General features: G+C 49.8%; 1 protein-coding gene across 15 annotated transcripts in view; it reads right to left on the bottom strand.

The window, feature by feature from the left end:
• Positions 1-16,948, bottom strand: part of EPB41 (erythrocyte membrane protein band 4.1) — a 90,639-nt gene that overhangs the window by 27,600 nt on the left and 46,091 nt on the right. For 10 of the 15 annotated variants that reach the window (XM_080632157.1, XM_080632163.1, XM_080632160.1 and 7 more), the window contains exons 4-13: positions 15,426-15,530; positions 12,382-12,424; positions 10,381-10,456; positions 9,585-9,803; positions 7,463-7,550; positions 6,804-6,956; positions 5,841-5,938; positions 4,949-5,121; positions 3,787-3,903; positions 2,105-2,233 (exon numbers count right to left, since the gene is read on the bottom strand). In XM_080632157.1, the coding sequence (XP_080488283.1) occupies positions 2,105-2,233; positions 3,787-3,903; positions 4,949-5,121; positions 5,841-5,938; positions 6,804-6,956; positions 7,463-7,550; positions 9,585-9,803; positions 10,381-10,456; positions 12,382-12,424; positions 15,426-15,530 (1,201 nt within the window). The remainder of the gene's footprint in view (positions 1-2,104; positions 2,234-3,786; positions 3,904-4,948; positions 5,122-5,840; positions 5,939-6,803; positions 6,957-7,462; positions 7,551-9,584; positions 9,804-10,380; positions 10,457-12,381; positions 12,425-15,425; positions 15,531-16,948) is intronic. The other 5 variants (XM_080632166.1, XM_080632165.1, XM_080632153.1 and 2 more) reach the window with 2 other exon arrangements.

Below are 16,948 nucleotides of genomic sequence, written 5' to 3' on the forward strand. Positions count from 1 at the left end.
GCCACACCAGAAAGGTGAATCTATTTGTGACACTGTGCCATTGGTTTCTGGGTCCTTCACACACCGCTGACACAGAATCCACTCCCAGTGCAACCATTAAAACGGAACCACTTTGAGCTGTGGTGAGTTCTTGACGCATTGGCATCTCCTCAACCAGGAATGGATGGTTTCTGGAAGGGCAACACAGGCTTTCCCCCACCTTCCCCATATTTTCAGCAATTCAAAGGAAAGAACAATCAAGGATTGCTCTATAAAACTTCACAGCAACTTCCAGGTGGGTTTCAAAGCAGGCTGGGGCTGCGTGTCCCAGATGGGTATCTCCTGCTGCATCCCACAGCAACACTGCGAGAAGATACCCATCATCTCCAAATCAGTGACAGTGCAGAAATGAATAGCATGCTGCCAAAACTCATCTTCCTGGAGGATGAGAGTCTTCAATACAAGCACTTGGTACACACAAAATCAACTGCCTTCTCCTTTCCTTCCATTCCTGATTTCCCAGTCAGTTCCCAACCCCTGAAAAGTCCGACACCTCCAAAATATTCAAGCCTGTGTGACAAAGTAAGCCCCACCTACTTCACTGTGCATACCTATAGATCCAATGAGCCTACTGAGTTCTCCTGATGCTGGTTTTCATGGCCATTCCACTAAAAATACATCTTAGTTACCTCAATTCATTCACAGAATCACAGAGTGGTTTGGGTTGGAAAAAGAAAACCCAAACCACTGCTGCCATCTCCATTATCTCCTCTGCTCCTCAGCACAGCAGTTCATTTCTGTGAGCCAGACATGATGTTATCCTTTCAGAAGGACATCGGGTGCTGTGTCCTGGTGGATTTATGCCACGGAAGCGGTGACAGCCGCTGGGGAGGTTGTATGGAGGGTCGGTGAGGTGGCAGGGACAGCTGGGACAATGAGGATGCTGGGTGTGCAAAGCCATCACGGTGGTACCTGACTCCTTTGGGACCAGCTCTAGTTCTCTCATCACCAGCATTTTTTCTTCTTCCTCCTCTTCAATTGGGCTTATCTCAACAATGCCAAGAGCACGTTTGGCTAAAAGAGTTACGGATGTGTTAAAAAGCCACCTCAAAGGTGAAGCAGCAAAGGCAATGCTGCCACCAATAAATCCACACAGCCACCTCTCCTGCTTCTCTCAGTGCTCAGAAGCATCAAGACACACAGGAAAGACACCCACAAGTACCAAGCTTTCCTTTGCCATCCAGTGATGAGTTGTGTGCTCTTCAGAACTGTGTTACTGTATCTACATTTTCATGATTAACCACCTTTGGCTATTTTGACACATGACTATTTAAACACACTGCTCCGAACTATGAGACATAAAACATCAACCATCATCGCCCTGGCCAAGGAAACGGTCCCTATTGGGAACAAAAGTGTTAAGAGGAGGAAAAAGTGCTGGAGGTGAATGTGAGGCAGGGCCAGCTGCAGCAGGAGAAGCCTGGATGTGCTCAGGTCTGACACAGGTTGATGTCCACTCTGCTGCAGCCTGTTCCACGAATACCCTAGAGGGGAAGCACAGGGGCTGGTTTTGTGTTTTTCATGATCAAATGAGGAGGCAAAGTTCCCAGTTAGTCCCTCCATGGCTCCAGTCTCCTCTTCCTGCAATGACTGATCAACTCTGTGCTTAATTACGATGAGGGTGCACCTGTCTGCAGCATTAAAGCTGCTCAGAAATCCCGCCCTGAGCAGGGAAGAAGCAGGCTCCCTAGCAAATAAATAGAGCAGAGTGCAGGTGACCTCCAGCATCCTGGAGCACACAACCTGATGTTCAGGCGCTGCACGTTCCCATAGCTCAGAGGACTGCACCTTTCCAGAAGGGACAGTCACAGAGGAATGTTAAGAAGCCACTGCACACTCAACTCAGCACACAGGCACACAGCCAAGCCACGGCACAGCACCTCAGGCACGCGCTGATAAAGCAGCACTCATGTATTACAGCACACTTGCAAAGCTGGGTGTGATTTTAATGGCATCGAACACCACCACAAACAAGGTAACCTCCATCCTACAGCACTGCATCACATCAGCCCAGCAGGTCACAGCACGGGCAGCACCCTGACGCCGAATGCCACTGTGGCTGTACCTGACCACGTCCGCAATGGCTCTGGTGACTTTGGCTCGGACACAGGAACCTTAACCACCTCTACCTTGTCCTCCTTCTCCTCCTCCTCTGCAATGGGCTTCATTTGGAAAGTTTCAAGTGCATATTTGGCTAGAAAGAGGTTTGCATGTGTTAGCAAACGGCTGGAGAACTGCACAGACACACGACAGGCACCACAGCAGAGGAAAGAGCAAGAGGAGATCCCACTCCAAGGCAGTGGCAGAGAACAGCAAGGACGTTTCTAAACCAGGCAGCTTGGTAATTATTTTCCACCACACCATTGCTATCAATCCTTGTGGTGCTGCCAGACACAGGGTCAGGATGTGGGGTGACTGGGGAAATGAACAACACTTTGTTGTAAGCTTTGCAGGCTCCTTGCCCAGGCAGGGATATGTGGGGACACCTGATGGCTCTGGAGTGTTGTGCTGTGACAGGCTCTGCCTGCAGAGTGCGGCAGTGGGGAGATGCAGGTGCTGCCTGGTAATACAGAATCATAGAATCCCAGACTGCTTTGGGTTGGAAGGGACCTTAAATCCCCTCCAGCTCCAACCCCTGCCACGGGCAGGGACCCCTTCCACTGGAGCAGCTTGCTCCAAGCCCCTGTGTCCAACCTGGCCTTGAACACTGCCAGGGATGGGGCAGCCACAGCTTCTCTGGGCACCCTGGGCCAGCGCCTCAGCACCCTCACAGGGAAGAGCTCCTGCCTAAGAGCTCATCTCAGTCTCCCCTCTGGCAGGTTAAAGCCATTCCCCTTGGCCTGTCCCTACAGGCCCTTGTCCCAAGCCCCTCTCCAGGTTTCCTGCAGCCCCTTTAGGCTGCTCTCAGATCTCCCCTTCAGGAGCCTTCTGTTCTCCAGGCTGACCCAGCCCAGCTCTCTCAGCCTGGCTCCAGAGCAGAGCTGCTCCAGCCCTCGCAGCATCTCCATGGCCTTTCTCTGGACTCACTCTAACACCCAGGCTCCTCTAGATAAAAACCTATATAAAACCTAGCTTTAACTAAATGTACTTCAAATCTAAATGTTAGGAACACAGAGCCATCTTCCCATGTGCAGAATTATCTCCAGCCCTCAAGCAACACAGGCTTTTGCTATGTAAGTGATGAGGACTGCAAGTATTTGACAACACCACTGCTGTGATACACTTATTAGTAGTCAAATATTCTGTTGTACCTACATGCCTCTTCAGGGCATTAATATTTATTAGTATTACTTATCTTAAGAGAAATATAAGCTCTGGGTAGCAAAATGGGTGGCATTTCTCAAAGCCCAAAGAAAATCCATTCAAAAATGGCAAGCTGGTCCTGAGAGGAAGGATTTCAGAAGCTTTACAAGAAGTTTCAAGATCAAACTTTCACATTTTCTAATCCACATTTACAAAACCACCCAAACTTAACAAGGAGACAGTCCTCAAGGGCCAGCACGGCCTCAACTTTTCCCCATCTCCCCTTAGAATTACAGTCTAATGAAGTGCAAGGCAGAGATTTATTGAGTCTCCAGAGCTGGCGCTCTGCTGGGCTCTCTGTCCTCTGACTGCAAAACTCTTCTTGCAAAGGAATGAGAAAAGAAAGCCACCAGATTTGGTGAAACTGTGAGTTGTCAGGAACAAGCATGTAAAGGATAGGAAAGGTGCTGCAGAGAGTTGTAGCCACCACCACCACAGCTATACCTGGCTTCTCTCGGATCTGATCCACGGGTTTTGGTTCAGGAACCTCAACCACCACCACCTCCTCCTGCTTCTCTTCCTCTATGGCTCTGAACTCAACTTTTTGAGTCGCACGTTTAGCTGAAGAAATGGGGCACATGTTAAGGACTGCCCACAAGCAGATGCAAACAGGCTGCAGACTTCAATGGCGACACAAGCGTGACATTCCCAGGCTGCTCTTTTCCAAGCTCTGGCATTCAGGTGCGAGATTGCAGCATGGATTCCTCCATACATCTGGGGTTATACATGTCTAGAGGGCATGGCCAAGGGGCAACAACACTGCTGGTCCTTTTGCCCCTGTGCATCATGCCTGGATAACCTCACACATGCAGACTCCAATGAGCTGGCACCTTGCTTGGCTGAGGTACAGAGCTCAAGCCAAGCAGCCTTCCCCTCCCAGCTCCAAGGCATGAAGCCCAGGCTCGGGTGTCACTGAGCCCTGTAAACCCATGTCAGGAGCAGGGGCAGCCTGGCTGCTGCTGGCCACAGGATGCTGAGGCAGCCCTGCTCCCTCCCAGGCTGCAGCATGACCACAGGGCTCAAAGCAACGCTGTTCCTGCTCTGTCAGGTGCTCTCGGGGCAAAGGGATGCTCCCCTTTCCCTGGATCCTGATTTTACAAGCACCCCACAATCCAGATCAAGGGGAGCAAACCTAGAAACTCCCCTTTCATGCCTCACCTTCACTGTCCTGCTGCTATCTGGCCCTTAAAAACACCAGGGATGGGCCCACTTGACTGAGAGGCCACAAGCTTCAGCGTGAGCATCATTTAACAGTGGAAAAGTTTCAAACAGCTCTGGCAAGTAAAACTATTTAATTTCAGCAGCTCAACAAACCCTAGAACAGCTCAATTCCTGATTCGCTAAGAGGAAAATGCATTGAGATGGAATGAGGAAATATCTTTACAAGCAGAACTTTGCCATGAGCCTTCAGCACCCACCTACATCCTTTTTGTCAGTCAGTTCTCACTGGTACTACTAGCAGTTTGCTTTTTACATCCAGGTCTCGTAGTAAAGCGAGAAGTTATGGGTTGGGCTTTCTTTAAAGCAAGGAATTGAGGTGGTATTGAAGGAGTATTTCAGCATCCTACTGAATGCAGGCATGGAGGGGGAAGAGCACCACACTCACCTCCATCCAGGCTCCTGGATGCTCGCTTACTTGCCGTGCGCTCGAACTGGGGCGCAGGGCGGTCGATGAGGGCACTCGCCTGCCTCGTCTGCGCCTGCGTCCGCCCGCTGTAGCGGAACTTGGAGCCCAGCGCCAGGAACCTGCTCTTTGGGATGGCCTCGGTGGAAGTCAGCCTGGAAACGAAGCACACGGGTTAGAAACCAGGCCTGCAGGTGCAGGAAGCAGCAGGGAAAGAGAAATTCAAATGCAAATCAGTCTCCTGAATACACCTGACTAACAAAGCAACAGGCACGAACAATAACCCCACATCTACAGGAGACAGAACACCTCTGCCTTATCAGAGTCATAGAATGGGTTGGGTTGGAAGGACCTTAAGATCATCCAGTTCCAACCCCTGCCACAGGCAGGGACACCTTCCACTAGAGCAGCTTGCTCCAAGCCCCTGTGTCCAACCTGGCCTTGAACACTGCCAGGGATGGGGCAGCCACAGCTTCTCTGGGCACCCTGTGCCAGTGCCTCAGCACCCTCACAGGGAAGAGCTTCTGCCTAAGAGCTCATCTCAGTCTCCCCTCTGGCAGGTTAAAGCCATTCCCCTTGGCCTGTCCCTACAGGCCCTTGTCCAAAGTCCCTCTTCAGGTTTCCTCTAGCCCCTTTAGGCACTGCAAGTGCTCTAAGGTCTCCCTGGAGCCTTCTCCAGGCAGCCCAGGACACAGTTATTCTGATACATCTTATGAAGCTGCCTAGAAATCCATTGCAATGTACGTATTTAATGTCTCTCAAGCATTTCACTCCAGATTTTGTGAAGCCCTAAGGAACGCAAAAGAAGTGCTCATTTTCAGCAGCTAATCTAAACCATCAGTTGGTCAAGGTGAGCTCACCACTCAAAACCCACCTGAAAAACGTGTGATGTTCAACACAGACTTTCCACAGCTTCTTTGCTGCCCGGTAACTTGGGAGCTTGAACCCAATTGTACTTTCATACTGTTCTTGCTGCAGAAAACATAAATATTAGCAAGAAATGTGGCAGGAGTCCAGTCCCCAGCCCATCTTCCCATTGTGCTGCAGCACAAAGTGCTGGTCTAGCCCAAGAGCAGCTGAACTCACTCCACAATGTGAGGGAGGAGCTCAGGTGTGACCAAAGACCACAAGCTTGGCCACAAGCCTGAGCATCTCTCCTGATGCACAGGGATTTGCAGAGCCATGTGCTGTGGGGTTTGCAGCCATTCAGACTCATTTAACCCCCATCACACTGGCCAGCTGCAGGATGGGGTTGAGCACTGACTTCCCTGCAAGGCTGGGTCATGGCAGTTGAAGCAGGAGAAGAGGAGGAAAGAGGCAGAAATCCCATTGCAGCCTCTTTCTCCACTGTGTTTCCAGTGACCAGGCTGCTCCAAGGATCTCCCCATTCATAAGAGGCAGCATCAGGGCAGCCTCCCCCTGCCTGCTGCAGGCTCAGTGCAAAGTATGGCTCTGTATTTGTAATTATTCTTTTGGTTGTAAATGAAATGAGACCAAAAGCCTTTGTCTCATCCCTTTTCTCCAAGAATGGAGTTAGTCCTCTCCAATTCCAACTGTGAACCTCCCACGGGTTTCCTCGGGATGCTGGGAATACCACGCGGTGCCAGGAGGTGGTGCTGGATGACACCTTGTTCAAACCGTCTCCCGTTGGTTTATAGCTCCAGCGAGGCCAGCGCATTCTACCCGAGCTTAACACCAAGCCAGGCTCAGAAACCCAACAGAGGCTGAAAATGCTCACTCAGAGAATGGCTCCCTCCCTCCCCGCAGCACACACACACGGTGGGGGTAACCAGAAGGCAGATAAAGAAGAGCTGAGCACCAGGAAGTCAGAACTTGCCTCCCCTGGGCGAATCTTGATGAAGAAGCTGCTGCGCTTATAGGAAATCTTCAGGACTTTGGGCCACGGGAAGCGGTTGATTCTCAGTTTGTCCTTGTAAACCAGAAGGCCACTGGAACAGACTCCCAGAGTGATGTCCACTCCTTCCAAGTCCTGCGAAAGCAGATGAGGTTTAAGCAGTGTCAGGGTTACAAGTTTCAGGTCAATATCTGCCTTCAAGTGAGCCCTTTGGTCTTCTGATGCCATCTCCCCACCACCCCGACTTCAGGTTCCAGCTCCCTTGCTTTTCCTCCACATTTCTCCTTCCAGCCTCCTCCCTTCTGCTCTCTCCTGATGCTGCTTGCTCAAAGGGTTCATCTCGAGTCTGTCCTGCATTTCCCTGAGCACAGTGGCTCATGTTGCAGAGTCAGAGCTGTACATTCTAAGAGCAAGGGCCTGTCTACATCAGGAGCTTCGTAAAGCTTCCTGTAATATGTAAGTAATAAGCAATCAGGAAGCATCACTTCAAGAGTGCTTGAGGCACTTGTGTTGCGTGCCAGTTTCCCTACTTCCTCCGTCTTTCAAAAGGAGTCTCCTGACATTGGCAAACTCGCTCCTGCAAGGGAAGGATGAGTTCAGTTACAAACTCCCCAGGCAGGTGCACACATGCTGATTCTCACCTTGGCTTGGTGAAGGTCAACTCCATACATAGACAGCTTTTTTGCATTCTCCAGGAACTCCAGGTCTGCTTGGGCTGGAGTCATGGACCTGGGGAAAGAAAGAAAGAAAGGGATTGGTACTCCCCTACCTGTTGCTTTTAGCAGGGGACAGATCAGACTTCAGGAAACCATTCACTCGTTGCATTTTCTTTTGCTGCCAATATAAATCTGTGCCCAGCTGTAGATATAGAAATATAGATATTTAAGTCTAGATTTAGGCCAGGTTGGACAGGGCTTGGAGCAACCTGCTCTAGTGGAAGGTGTTTGCCCATGGCAGGGGGTTGGAGCTGGATGAGCCTTAAGGTCCCTTCAACCCAAACCAGGCTGGGATTCTGTGATGAACTATTAAATTACTGTAAATGCACAGATTTCTGCTTTGAGCCATCCTCCTGAACCAGGCGCACTTTATTCCTGTGGCTGGACAGACACCGGAGAGGAAAGGGAGGAAGCGCAGCAAGAGGCACAAAACTTGATTCAGTGGAAGAAATGATTGCAGGCAAAGGGTGATGGGTCTGATGGGTACCATCCTCCCAGCCCTCCTGCCTCCAGACCTCCCAACCTCAGCTATTGTTCTCCAAACCCCAGGCTAGGCCAGCTGAGACCCCTCAGCAGTGATTCCTATGGGGCAGAGCAGATGAATGAGCAGTTTCTGGGAGCAGATGGTGCCCTGTCTGCAGGAGGAGCAACACAACTTCACTTAACAGCAGCATCCTGCTAATGGAGCATTAGCAATGTTCTTAAGTGCTCCTGTTAGTAAGTTTCTGGGGTGCAAGGTACATCTAACAGCTCTGCTGGGAGAGAATTCAGCTGTATCCACTTCATTTTGTTCCCTGCTTTGACATCTCCTTCACTGAACACTCACATACATCCTTTGTGAGATGTAAAGAGAGGTTTTAGTGGTGGGAGACAGGGCAGGCAAAGACAAATCTGAGGACAATCCTCTAGGAAAGATGTGGAGCAGTCGCCTGACACATGCCTTGTGCTTTGCACGTAAAGTAGCCAGAGATGGAGCACAGCTTAGCAGAGTCTCCCCACTGAAAACTCTCTGACAGTTTAATGTCCCCAGAATGCAGACCAGAAATTACACAGGGTACATGTTGCTTCCTCCTGCACACTCTAGCAGACTAAATATAACTCCATCCTATACCTTCAAGTATCCTTCTAATGAAGCCATAAATAATTCAGCAATGAGATCTGCCACTTCTAGCACAGCTAATGGCCTTTGACTCCAAGTCATGAAGCTTGTCAGCAGCCCAGGACTTATTTTCCCTCATTTCCTCTCCTCTCAGTGCAAATGGAGGGGAATCAATTGAAAGTATTGATCTGTGGGGTTGAGCAAGGTGTTAATTGTAGCTTTGGTCACAGCTGGAGGTACACATCCACCCTTCCCTACTGCACTTGGGTTATTAGTTCCCATCTGCCTGCAAGCAGGTCTCATCTTTGCTCTGTTCTTGTTACTATTGCATCAACCAGCAGCTTTTCACAGGTCAAGAGGCTGAAGGTTGAAGGCTTTGATATTACCAAGTGGTTCTATGGGCTTTTTCCCCCCCTAAAACCCAAATGTATTGGTGGGAGGGTGCAGAAGCTGCTGCCCGGCCACTCTGCACAGCAGCCCTCTGCGCTTCTGCAACCTGAGCGCTTGAGAGCATCTGTGAAAATCAGCTCCAAATAAGATGAGGAAGAGGTTTGGTTATTGTCACCTTTTAACCTGTTATCAGGGGGCTCCCAGGAGTCCTTCAACCCTACCTGAACAAGATACATCTGCTTGGGTCATGGCCATGAAGGCAAACACTCTGAGGACAAGCTTAACCACAGGTTTCTACCTCAAGCATCACCTGGAATACTTCCATATTACAGAAGTTTTACTCATTAAATGCGGCAGCAGAAAACCCCAAACACGCTGTAGGCTACAGAGGGTGCACACAAAGAGATGAGATCTGCTCCATCCAGACTGCAACCCAAAAATTACATAAATCCCAAAGCAAATAGTAAAAGACAAAGGGAAGATAAAACCAACCAAACTTTGTCTTTTCACATGAAATAAACCCCACTTTCATGGCTACACTGTTGAAGAGCATCTTACCTGTATGTTTTGTGAAGCTCCACAACCTTCTCCTCCAGCTCCTTTGTCTGGTTCGGGGCCAGTTTGAATTCAGTGATGTAATCTGGGCCGTGCAGGTCGGGATCATAGTCTCCCAGCTCAGACTGGACCGTGTACGAACCCAGCAGAGCCAGAGTGGCAAAGGAACAGGGCAGCCGCCCCGTGAGGATGTCTTGTCTGAGCTGAAGACACAAGTAATACCTGGGGGAAAAGCAATAATACTATTTAGAGAGAACATAGAGAAACTTAAGGATCAAACAGAGTCCAACCTGGCCTTGAACACTGCCAGGGATGGGGCAGCCACAGCTTCTCTGGGCACCCTGGGCCAGCGCCTCAGCACCCTCACAGGGAAGAGCTTCTGCCTAAGAGCTCATCTCAACCTCCCCTCTGGCAGGTTAAAGCCATTCCCCTTGGCCTGTCCCTACAGGCCCTTGTCCCAAGCCCCTCTCCAGGTTTCCTGCAGCCCCTTTAGGCACTGGAGCTGCTCTCAGGTCTCCCCTTCAGGAGCCTTCTCTTCTCCAGGCTGCCCCAGCCCAGCTCTCTCAGCCTGGCTCCAGAGCAGAGCTGCTCCAGCCCTCGCAGCATCTCCATGGCCTCCTCTGGACTCACTCCAACAGCTCCACGTCCCTCTTGTGCTGTTGCCCCAGCGCTGGATCAGGGCTGCAGGGGAGGATGCAGCCCAACATACCCCCAACTGATCTCCTTGCTGAGGGATGGAAAAGCTCCCAAATGTTAACACTTTGTACCTGATATTGAGTGCTTTGCTGAGGGAACTCACCTGGTTATGTCCTCTGTCAGCTGCGCAGGGTCCGGGGGATAGAACTTGACATTGAAGGTAAAATCCCAGGGGCCTCCTGCAATTACAAAGAAGAGCTTGAGAAGAGTGAACACCTCACAACAGCTTCGTGACAGTCACTGGTTACGGCAAAAGCTGGGAATATCCAGCTGCAAGATAGAGCCAGCAGATCATAACAGTGATTTTCTTAGTTGCTGCTTAGTAGACAGTGTAAGATACTATTTCATTTACAGGAGCTAAGATAGAAGCAGAAGAAAACAAAGCAAGGCAGGAAAATAGACATGGATAAACCACAGCTTGTGGAGAAAACTTCAATTCAGTGCTAAGAAGCTCAGTTACTCGTGTGGTTTTGCACTGCTTGAAAAGAAGGATTCACGAAGAGAGATCAGTGCTGTAACTCCATGAGTTAGTACTGGTTTATCACTCAGCCCAAGTTTCAAATGTCACCAGCCTAAAGCACTGGGGTGGGCTCAGACCATAGGTTAAACTCAGCACAATACAAGCATCAATTCCTGCATGAAACCAGCATTGAGACAGGAAGAGCATTACAAGTCTAGACCTAAATGCTTTAATACAGCAAGTCTTGTACAAGCATTAAGTGGAACAAGAATGCCCATAATCCCACCAGTCCAGGTGTCTGGAGATCCTCTCATTTTCTTGAGAATGAACCCATTTACCCACAGGCAATAGTCCTGACCTATCAAGCACGCAGAGTAATTCCCATAACTACAGCTTCCCCCTTTAACACTTGCTCAACATAATGTTGCTTTCATCAAGAGGAGACACCCCTGTGCTTCACTCGCTCAGAGACTGATCCCAGTCTCAACCAGGGAAGAGGTGGGATGTAGCATTCATGGATTTACAGCTCATGCAACGTCACAACTGGGATTAAACACAAGGCATGTTGTTTTCATCACACACAGCTCAAACCAAGTTATACCAAGAAGGTATTTTAGGTGGTAGTGGGTACCTAAACCAGCAGACGTTGCTGTGCACATATTCCTACATTCAACATATACTGAAGTAAAATCAAGTTATTTGCCATTTAACCCATCTCAGGGGACCGGATTCCACAGGGTTGCACATTACACTTACAAACTGAATCCTACCTGCACAGCACGGCCAGGGCAGCTCCTGCCCTTTACACACACCCTGCTGCTGACTCCAAGAGAAGCTGAGGAAAGCAGGAGCTTCTACTCCACAGCCCTGCAGCACTTCCCCCCTCATCTGTGCTTAAGGACACACTTTGTCCTGCACCCCTCCAAAAGCACACATCTAACAGTACTGTACTGTCGTAAACCAGGATTTTACTGTCATAAAGCAAGATTTCACATTCATAAAACAATATTTTACTTTCATAAACCAGTATTTTCCTTTCAAAGGAGTCAGGTTTGCTCCTGAGAGAACACAAAAGCCTCTACAATTTATTTAACTTTGACACTGCCCTGATTTTGAACTAATTCAGTGCGAGCAGACCTTAAAATCCGGCTTTGGAGAGCATCTGCTATTTGCCCTGATACTACTCGAGCTATTTGCATTCCAGTGCCCCTGTCTGGACCTCAAACCAGCCTCAGAGTCCCTCAAACCTTGCTACAGCACACAGCTTTCCTCAGGCTCTCCCAAGCTCCTGTGAGATTTGCCCTGTTCCCACTGTACCTATTTTCCCATCCTCAAACAAGGAGCAGATCTCCTGTTTCAGCATCGCATCATAGGAAGGAGAGTGTGGGTTTGCCCAGGGGAACATACTCCAAGCTGTGTTTTCCCAAGGAAATGACATCTTTCCCTAAATCTAGAGCATCACGAAGTACTTGGGAAGAAGGGAAAGGATGCACAAACTGCCTGAACTTGTGCTGATCCCTGCCAGACACCCTCACTTGAATTATCACCCCTGCTTAAGCCCCCTGAATGGCCCCTAAAGCCACACTTACTTAGGGAAGAAGGGAGGAACCACACACATAGACACCACAAATTCCATCTACTTACCATGAACCTGTTTCTTTATTTCTTTGGCAGGATCCAGCCACGTCTGTAAGAGGATAAAACCATCCCCAGGTTAACAAATACTCCAGAAACACCACAGAAACCTGAAACCCCCTAAAAATACAGCAATGGGACATGAATGCAGCCATGGAAACTGGAGAGATGGGGCGTTTCTCACAGCTTCACCTCCAGTCTGTGGTCTTGGTGGGTGCATTTCCCACTCTTCATCTACCAGGTACCCATAGGGGAGGAAACAGAAACAGAACACAAACCAGCATATCATAGAATCATAGGGTTTGGGTTGGAAAGGACCTGCCAACCCCCCTGCCAAGGGCAGACACACCTCACACTAGACCATGTCACCCAAGGCTCTGTCTGACCCGCCCTTGAGTACTGTCCTATCCCTACAGTCCCTCTCCAGCATCCTTGTAGCCCCCTCAGACACTGGAAGCTGCTCTGAGCTCTCCACGCAGCTTCTCTTCTCCAGGCTGAACAGCCCCAATGTTCCCAGCCTGGCTCCATACGGGAGCTGCTCCAGCCCCTGCTCATCCTCGTGGCCTCCTCTGGCCTTGCTCCAACAGCTCTATGTCCTCCTTATGCTGAGGACACCAGAACTGCACCCAGTGCTGCCAAGGGGGGTCTCAGGGGAGCAGAGCAGAGGGGCAGGATCCCCCCCCTTGTCCTGCTGCTCACACTCCTTTTGATGCAGCCCGGGATACAAGTGGCTGCAGGCACACAGCCGCAGGTCGCAGCCACATCCAGCGATATGGGGCACTTGCGCAATACTTGTGTTGGGTTTTTTTCTCCAGAACCTTTCAAAACAGGCAAAGAGGATGTGTGCATTCATTTCAGGCAACCTCCCTCCACACTTACCCCTTCGGAACAAAGATCGCCGAGACTTTCTATCATTAGCCATGGTTTTTAACTGAAATACAAGTGGAAGCATCCAACAGCTGGGCAAGGCTGGAATCTCTTCCAGGAGTGTGACACAAACTCCAGCCCTTTTAAGCATGACTCAAGTTTCTTGTAATGATCTCAGCTACAAACTTTAGAAATCCATCCTTTTTCCCCCATCTCTGTCATCTGGGCTTTGTGGGATGGTGGCGCCCACCCTGTCGGAGGTCAGGGCCTGCCCTGCAGAAGGGGATAGCACGGTGCTAACAGCACTGTTGGAGAGCCTGCATTAAGCCACCCTCTCCATTTTCACAAGCCCTGAGCAGGATTTGGACATCCAGGTCTCCCGAGGTGAAGGAATTAACTCACTGAATCCCCCAAGCTAATCTGTTTTGACCAGAAGGACGTGTAACTTCACAGCAGCAATATTTAATCTTATCTTTTTACATGCTTGTCCCTCTAACCTATAAAACTGGGGGTATAAAACCCATTTCAAAGGCAGACACGGCACTTGCTGTGGTTTTGTGGCCACTGGTTTAGGCAGAGCACCTCTAGGCCCAAGCTGCGGCCAGGACTGCTCATCACTGCCCACGGTGCAGTCGTGCAGCCCCAGCACTCATCCTGCCCAAGCCAGCACACAATGGTGGGCACCGCAATTAGCAGCACTTTCATCCACACTGAGAAATGAATGGCTGAAAACAATCCTCCCTTTCAGAGCAGGAAGAGCATCAAGCATCAAGCTGCACTATCCCCCTGTCTCACTCTCCTATTCCCACTGCCACCCTCTGCTAGTTCCATGTGGGAAAAATTCCCATCCCCAGGAAGGTTTAGTCCATAAAAATCAAAGGGAAATGCCGCATTCAACCCTTCCCTGTCCAGGAATACACACAAGCATCTCTGGTCTGCTCCACATAGCCATGGGGACAGGAATTCATCAATAAGATTACAGTCTAGTGGAAGGTGTCCCTGCCCACGGCAGGGGGTTGGAACTGGAGGAGCTTTAAGGTCCTTTTCAACCCAAACCACTCTGTGATTCTATGATCATTTCTACCTGTAAATCAGTACCTCACTGTCAGGTCCTATTTGAAGTTAAAGCAGGAGAGAGATGGAGCTTCAGGTTTCCAAATGGTGTTTTCCTCCATCAGAGCACACCAGATTTCCACCAAGCAGCTTACTCTGCACTGGAGCTAAACCCACTCCCAGCAGCTTTACCCTCCTCAGCCCCTGAGTGACCCAGTGCACAGCACAAGTGTGAGAAGCTGAGCTGATCCAAACCTTTTCCTCTCAATTGGATCTAAAAGTGCCCCTCTGCCTCCCCCTGCAAGCACACCCAGCTCCCAGAAACCCAGGTTATACACATGGAAGGAAATCTGACATACAAGAAAATACCAGACAGTAAAACCAAACCCAAGACAGAGCTCTGCCTGCCTCAGATAGCGATGGGGTGCTATTCTGCCTCTTCATGAACAATTCACACTTGCATGTATGAACTGTTTAATGCTAAATGTCTCAGCCACAGTAACCTGGCCCAGAAGGGATTCTGTAGGTGAAGCACGGGCATAGTCAGATCAAAGACCAACCTATCTGGTCTAAAGGACATAAAAGGGTTCCTTGATTTCAGTTCAGCACACTTTAGGCTTCAGGAAACAGAGCTTGAGTAATTGCTTGAGTTAAAGCATAACCAGGGGTTTAAAAGATAAGACACTGCTTGAGTCTAACCAAACAAAGACCTTACACTGAAACCATATGAGTAAGAGTTTCGGTATGGAGTCACACGTTCCTTTGCAAGGCAAAGCCTTGACTCAAATCTGCTCCGGGTGGCTCTGACCAAGCCTTACCCATGCTGACAGCAGCGCCAGGGCAGCCTGGCTTCCTGAGCTACAGCTTCACAAAGCAATGGCATCATTTTGCAGTCAGCTCATAGATACTGAATTTTCTCCAGGTGACAATGCAGGCCCGTGTCACTTTTGAACTCAAATCCACACTCCTCTGTCATTTATTCACAACTTCTACCTCTGAGATAACCCTTTTTGGGAGGACACCAAAAGGAGCTTTAAGAAGAGCTTATGCATCACCTCCTCCCCAAGGGAGAGGATCCTGTAAGGAGCTGAACCCACCCGGGCACAGAACACCACGCACCAGCAGCTGCTTACCCTGGAGGTTGGTGTGTCCCATATGGCCAAACCAAAGTAGTCTTCTTCCAGGAGATTGAGGTGGTCACAGACTTTCTTAAGGAGATCCTGCCCCTTGGCATGTTTCTGCAAACAGAGAGAAGACATTCTGTAGGATGGGCTGGTTTCTGCTGCCCTGGTTCATGGGTGAGGGGAGAGAGGGAATGTCATCAAACCACACTGTGCACTGTCAAGAAAGGAGTCCTGAGGAGCCCAAAATCAGATCTCCTGGTGGCTTCTGAGCAAGGACCTCTTATAGGAAAGAACATCAGGCATAAAAACCAAAACCAGAGAAGCAATGAGAACTGCAGTGGGTCTCTGCTGCCCCCAGCTCCATGTCTGAAGCCCCCCCCAAGCTGAGCTTCTCAACACAACCCACAAACACCAAGGATTTGTATGGTTTTCCCCTCCTCAAGTACATCCCCCAAGCTCAGGCTACCACACAATGAGATGTTGATCAAAAGATGATCAACATGGGGTATGAAACTGCTGCTCCCTCCCACTGTAGAGTCTCCCATTTTGGAGGCACCCTGACATACAAGGTCCAGAGAAGAAAACAGCAGCTCAGAACCAAAGACCATCATTTCCATGGCCTTTCTATCAACCCCATCTGCTGCTGCTGACATCCAGCTTCTCCACTTCTGCCTTATGCACAAAAAGCTGCTTAGCACACAAGTTCTTGCCTCCAGAAATACACTCCGAGCATTCCGAGCATCTCTTTTCTTCTTTCCAAATCCTGCAGAAGGGAACTGGCCCTCAGAACAGCCACACTTTTAGTCCAAAAGCACGAAGGGAAAACACCCCTAAGGCACAAAGCTATACTAACCAGGAGCAGCTCATTCTATTGAAGGTTTTGCTGGCAAGAAAGTGCAGTTCCAGTGACGCAAACTGAGATTTACTGATGCTCCACTTGTGCCCGCAGCCGTCCTGTTAGGCCTGTTTGCACAGCAGCTGATCTTTGCCTACACTGTTCCAATTCCTTCCCAATTAAGTCTTAGTAAACTCTCAACATGATGGAGTAGGATTCTATCTGTGTTAAAGCTGAGGGTACGTGTCAAGACAACAGTGTCTCACTGAGAACAGTCCCTCTTAATCCCCACCATGACTCTCTGGACCTACAGAAAGAGACTTACAGCATCCTGCTCAAATCAGGACCAACAACCCCACCATCATTCTCCCCCCAGCAGTGTCCCTGCAGCCTGCCAGGATGTGAAGGCACCGAACACACACAAAGCCCCAGCGAGGGTGCTGCTGAGGGTGCCACCAGCATTCCAGGGAACACTTTCCTTCCGAGGGCTGCACACACAATTCCTGCCAATGAGAAGGTGATCAGGGCAGCAACGCTCCGAGTGGATCCCAGGCAGCAACAGCAGCAGTGCCGCTACACAAAGGGCCAGCACTGACCTACTTGCCCAGGATCATCCAAGGTAACACCCCTGTGCCCACATCCCTCTCCTGGCCCATTGAGCCAGCAGGACTAGGGAAAAACAAGCTGATGGTGTATG

This window comes from Psittacula echo, assembly GCF_963264785.1.
Source record: "Psittacula echo genome assembly, chromosome: 21".
Taxonomy (NCBI): domain Eukaryota; kingdom Metazoa; phylum Chordata; class Aves; order Psittaciformes; family Psittacidae; genus Psittacula; species Psittacula echo.